The 6,061-nt window shown below is 37.0% G+C and overlaps 1 protein-coding gene across 1 annotated transcript; it reads right to left on the bottom strand.

Moving 5' to 3' along the window:
• Positions 1 to 1,801: 1,801 nt before the first annotated feature.
• On the bottom strand, positions 1,802 to 5,381 carry LOC144438266 (uncharacterized). Its single transcript, XM_078127317.1, has 4 exons — positions 4,684 to 5,381; positions 3,952 to 4,090; positions 2,974 to 3,115; positions 1,802 to 2,246 (listed from the first exon to the last, which is right to left on the bottom strand). Exons 1-4 carry the CDS (start codon positions 5,310 to 5,312, stop codon positions 2,113 to 2,115), a joined length of 1,044 nt encoding a protein of 347 aa, XP_077983443.1. The 5' UTR covers positions 5,313 to 5,381; the 3' UTR covers positions 1,802 to 2,112.
• Positions 5,382 to 6,061: the final 680 nt, after the last annotated feature.

The following is a 6,061-nucleotide window of genomic DNA, read 5'->3' on the forward strand; positions in this document are numbered from 1 at the left end:
ACGTCATCAGTGTATAGGAGTTTACGTCTATGACGCCATGTACTCGTGACAAACATAAAGATGGTGGGATAATAAAATGATGAGCAATTGTCTGTATCTATCTACATCGGAGACCAACTCAGATATGATTCCTGGTGAGAAACCATCGTCTCCCTGTATAGTAATAAGTGAGCATTCAGTAATTACAGGGGGAGGGGCAGTCTGTGACATAAAACGTTACCCTCCCCCTAGTCCGTTGTGTTAAAAAGTGACATCCCATCCCTAAAATGTAGCCTTCCCTTACGGAAGGTAAAAAATACTGTCCAGAGCAATAAAATAATATACTGAGAAATAACTAAATCCGCATAACTACAGACAAAGAAGAAATGTCTTTCTTGTCTGTGACATTAACACGATAAAAGAAAAGCAAAATAAAGGTACACAACAATATAAGGGAAAGGTGTTATTAAAGGGACACGAGCTGATTTTATACTATTCTGGGTGTAATCTTTGTTGCATACATAAAACGTACTTGCAGTATTCAACTTACTGAAGAGTTTAACTATCACTTGTATTTGACTGAACTTAAACCTGGACAGGGTGTTAACATATAGCTTGTTAACGGTCCGATGATGTAATTTATCATGCATATAAAAAAATTCACGTTAATCCCTACTATGAAATCAACTGTTCCAACAATGGCTAGACGACAATTGTAATTTTGATAGAAGGCATTCATTGACGTTAACATTATTATACCATAATTATGTATACACAATGTTCATTACTACCGTCATTTTTAAGGTTATAGACCACGTTCAATGTCCCTTGTTGATATTGGTTTGCAGTTAAGAAAGTAATGATTATACACATCCATAACTATACATTTTCTGAAAGCTCTTGATCCACTCTTTACAATGATTTACAAGTACCAGTAAACTAAGAGTCCAAGCGCTGTCTAGCCACTGATCAACTCCCTAATTAACATAAGCATACTTTGATTATGTAGGTTCAATGTAAGTAGTTCCACTTTAGTAAAACGCCTATAAAGTCAGCCTGTGTTACTTAACACTACTGAGATTCGGAGTTTCTCGATCACAACTGACATACCACGAGGAAACATAGTTTTTTGAGGAACCAGCATGCATGTTGCAATAAACATAGCAGAGAACGGTCAACGTGACCAATGAATAGAAATACTGACATTTGTTATCAAAATAAAAAGTGTTTCTCTCCAACATCAACACATATTTCAGTCATTTGCCTCGTTGGAGGAATCACAGTGTTATCAGTGCAAGAGAATTGTGTTTATTTTTCTATAAAAGTTATTATTTTTCAATACTTTGATAAATTTGATATGAAACCACAATTGTAATGTGAATGCTTAGCTTCAAACACATGTATGTACTATTACCGGGGTGTATTGTAAATAGCACCACCAACGGTGAGATTTGGATATACAGACTATTCGAATTGCATTTTTGCACGAGGACATATACAACACTACTAGATCAACTGTCCGAACTGTTGAGGCCAATGATATATTAATTTCCTTGCACAGATCCTGTCCAAAAATTAATTAGTTCTAGCTGTAGTCCTAAGAATGTGAGTTCTAAATTTCGTTTGAATAAATAGTGACATAGACAGACAGACAGACAGACAGACACAGGCAGACTGGCAGGCAGGCAGGCAGGCAGGCAGGCAGGCAGACAGACTGACTGGCAGGCCGACCGACCGACCGACCGACAAGACCACAAACCCCTCCTTAAGAGATACAAATATACAGATATAGTATTAAACATCGTCGTAAACCACAGCCACTTTTACGTCAACGGCTTTATTTCGCGGAAGAAATAACAGATCCGGTTTACGAGAATAGTATCAAAATAACGCTGTCGAATTAATGAATATTGAGGAAGACAGAAATATGTGTGTAAGCACCTAATAAGTTGGTACGTTATGATAGTCATTAGTGTTTTCGCTGTATCAAGTATTGGTGTGCTTGATACAAGCTTTGAAGAAGGAGTCATAAAAAATCATGTGGTTTTAAGTGAATTTCGGAAGGACTATTTACTCGAATTTGTTTTTAAACTTCAATTCATCTTTGAATCAAACCAGTGCATAACCTGACGTTCACTTCATATAAGGTTTCCAACTGGGCAAGTCTTGGAGAGCAATGGAGAGTTGTCCAATGTCTGCAGCAGTTCTCCCTCTTTGCAGAAACTTTGACCAAGACGACGACTTCCACGCAAGGAAAACTTCAGATTCTATTGAGTGATAAAATATTGGAATTTAAAAGTACATTGTACATGACTGTATGTATGTATGTATGTATGTATGTATGTATGTATGTATGTATGTATGTGTGTGTGTGTGTGTGTGTGTGTGTGTGTGTGTGTGTGTGTGTGTGTGCGTGCGTGCGTGCGCGCGTGCGTGCGTGCGTGCGTGCGTGCGTGCGTGCGTGCGTGCGTGCGTGTGTGTGTGTATGTATGTATGTATGTATGCATGCATGCATGCATGTATGTGTGTATGTATGTATGTACATTGTATGTATGTATGTATGTATGTATGTATATAGGTAGGTAGGTAGGTAGGCTGGCAGGCAGCTAGCTAGCTACTAGTAGGTGAGTGTGTGTATGTGTGTGTGTGAGTGTGAGTGTGAGTGTGAGTGTGCGTGTGCGTGTGCGTGTGCGTGTGTGTGTGTGTGTCCGTGCGTAGTAGGTAGGTATGACACGGTTAATTTCATGTAATTTTTCTCAAGAAATACACTTTCAGTTTTTGAAATACTTTACACTGCACTGTACAGATTATAATGTATTTGATAACAAACTTCTTCCGTTGTCTTACCATGATATATCTAACAAGATGTATGTTTTGTCCCAATACTGTTTGTCACGTGGACAAGCATACACACAGAGATACACAGCTGAACGCAGACACATCAATAACGCATAATCTAATACATGCTATTTGATGATGAAGGGTAATACTTACGTCTACATATTTCTTGTTCTAACAGTGACAGCATATAGTCATCATGTTTAAATGTGTCAAGTTCACGATGAATATCATTCATTAAATAATTCCTATCAAATAAATTGGGTAGGTTGCTTCTCTGTAAATTCTTCATGAAGAGCTATAGATACAATTTGCATAAACATTATATTAACAATACAATTGAAGCATTGGAGATTCTTGCTAGTCTATTATAGCCTAAACTCAGTCATTATATATCCACATCAACTAATTCGGTATTTTTTTATATTTCTCACTGTCTTGAAGCGATGTCGAAAGAAAACGAGTGAGAATCGTGTTGCTGATTCGGTATTGTAACCACATCATCTCCAAACTATAGCACTTTTGTCACATTTGTGGGACAAATGGTGGTTAACGAGGAGAGATACATAATGTTCATTACTACCGTCATTTTTAAGGTTATAGACCACGTTCAATGTCCCTTGTTGATATTGGTTTGCAGTTAAGAAAGTAATGATTATACACATCCATAACTATACATTTTCTGAAAGCTCTTGATCCACTCTTTACAATGATTTACAAGTATCAGTAAACTAAGAGTCCAAGCGCTGTCTAGCCACTGATCAACTCCCTGGTTAACATAAGCATACTTTGATTATGTGCCATGAATCTGGTGGGGGTGGGGTGTTGGGTTGCTCATAGTGAAAGATCCTACGATTTACTACATTACTAAAAATTAGTATTCGATGTGCGAATAGGCCTATAATAAGTTTTACAAAATATAGTTTCTGGTGACAATGCCATTCACGATCACATCTGTAGACAGAATACCATATCGGCGGTGATCATTTTCTAACTCGAAAGAGTTAAAATTTTTGTAATTTACAGCAGTTAAGAAGAAATCGTGAAAATTTCTGCTATAGTCGTGAAAAGGAAAAACATGAATATATGTAATAATTTTTCTTTCATTAATTAACGAAAGGTTATATAACTTACCGCTGCATACGGTGGATAAGCAACATATGTGCAGGACAGATTATATTGGTTTAGTAACATACGGATATCGCGGATCACGTTGATACTATTTTCATTAACATTCATAACCATCGGAATATCATTACATGCATGGATGCAACTTCATACAACAAAGAGAAATTATTTGAAATTAACATACATGTATATTTTAATTTTTGTATGGCTGTGTGTGTATGTGTGTGTGTGTGTGTGTGTATGTGTGTGTGTGCGTGCGTGTGCGCGCGCGTGCGTGCGTGTGTGTACGCTTGGTTAACTGAGGCAGATAAAACTAGATGAAACTTTTGGCCAGAGACTAATTTATTGCTTTGTGTTGATTTCTACTTAAAATGACTGACTACATATTGGTCTACGTGGAATAACTATTGTATGTTAAAGAGTTTGTCAGGTTATAACTTGTGTACCTGAAGTATTATTAAAGATGTAGAAATACGCCTCTCGAGTGTCATTGATGTTTGTGATATCATTAAGTTCGTCTTGGTTAATAACTTTATGATAATAGTGATTTTATAATATATAATGAGAGAGAGAAAGAAAGAAAGAGAGAGAGGGGAGGAATGGAGGAATTAAGGAGGGAGAGGGAGGGAGGGAGGGAGAGAGAGGGAGACCCCGAGAGAGGGGGAGAGAGCGATGAAATATGTAAGAAGGAAAAATATTAACTTAACTTATATATATAATAATCAAACTTGATCTTACCCTTCACCACTTTTATTCCTCCAGTGTATTGCAAGGTAAGGTTTGTCATCACACATCCGTGCCATTGCAGCTTCCGCCACATTCCGAATTGTCTTTGACCGTTGTAGATACTTATCAATCTTTGCTGAGATAACATCCACATCAGGTATACTGACATGACTAAACCCTAACATGTGGAACATTCCCAAACATTTTGTCTGTTCGTATAGTGGAGTAACATTGGAATCATAAGGAATTAAATTGCTTTGAAGTTTACCTTTTATCGGAAGATCAATTCCATATAACTTCGAGTATATCAGCCTGTGTTTTTCATAATTTTCTAACCTTTCTGCAGAGTTTGCACTGGACATTGACATCATAACAGCGTCCACTGTGTTGTTACATTCTCTTTTAAAGTCCTCAAGAGATATAGTATGGAGCACTTTGTGTAATTGTTGCACATCAAAAGTGGCATTGAACGTTCTCAAGTCCGTGTCTAACCCTCTACCTTGACTGTGGTGTCTTGGGAACGATATTTCTACAATTGATCTATTTTGATACATCGCCATTTGTGCTGCAATCACGAAATTCCTGTACAGATAGTTAGGCCCACTATTATAGTATTCGATTGGCAAGAGATATCTATCCATGATGTGGTCAGCATTGCCCTTCGTTGAATCTGTCTCGACTGTCTTGCCAGTTTCACTTTCCTTTCTTGATTTTGTCTCGACTGTTTTATCTTTTCTTGAGTCTTTCTCGACTGTCTTGTCAGATGCACTGTTCTTTGTCGAATCTTTCTCGACTGTCTTCGGAACTGCATTGTCGACTGTCTTGTTTCCACCACTGCTTCTTTGACTCAAAGAATTACCGTCCGTTGATGTTTGAGATTCTTTTGTAAAGTCGGTTTGAAAACGGTTTGTGAAATTATAAACTCCAATTTCAAATTGCCCAAAGTAGAAGATACATCCTAAAGTGCAAGTGCACAAAACTACGAAGATCAAAGGTTTGTTGGCCATCTTCCTGATTTGTGAAAACTGAAATTGACGAAATGTGCTTAAACGATATAACAGTAATCAAATGACATATGGGTGATTGATGGAGTGATTACTATAATATCAATCATACATATGCCAGCTGGTAGCATTCTTTAATCCCTTTCAAGAGGGGTAATTTCGTACTCCGTAATTTTGCCATGATTTTTATTTTTCGTAAAATTATTATAAATCTAATGTATATAAGATGGCAAAATTTACTGCTTTCATTTAACAAGTGTATGTATTCAGGGCCAGAGACTCGATTAGTTCCACTAGAACTACCTCTCTGGTCCTCACCAATCATGTACATGTACATTTATTCTTGGTGAAATAAACTTATTATTATTATTATTATTATTATTATA

Source organism: Glandiceps talaboti, chromosome 7 (genome assembly GCF_964340395.1).
Source record: "Glandiceps talaboti chromosome 7, keGlaTala1.1, whole genome shotgun sequence".
NCBI classification, from domain to species: Eukaryota; Metazoa; Hemichordata; class Enteropneusta; family Spengelidae; genus Glandiceps; species Glandiceps talaboti.

What these genes read in the sequence shown, in the direction of transcription:
- LOC144438266 (XM_078127317.1), bottom strand. Translation starts at nt 5,312, where the DNA reads ATGGATAGATATCTCTTGCCAATCGAATACTATAATAGTGGGCCTAAC. An exon ending in AGGAATAAAAGTGGTGAAGG is followed by an intron (nt 4,091 to 4,683) that starts GTAAGATCAAGT and finishes TGTTGTATGAAG; the next exon opens with TTGCATCCATGCATGTAATG. An exon ending in CTTATCCACCGTATGCAGCG is followed by an intron (nt 3,116 to 3,951) that starts GTAAGTTATATA and finishes TTGTATCTATAG; the next exon opens with CTCTTCATGAAGAATTTACA.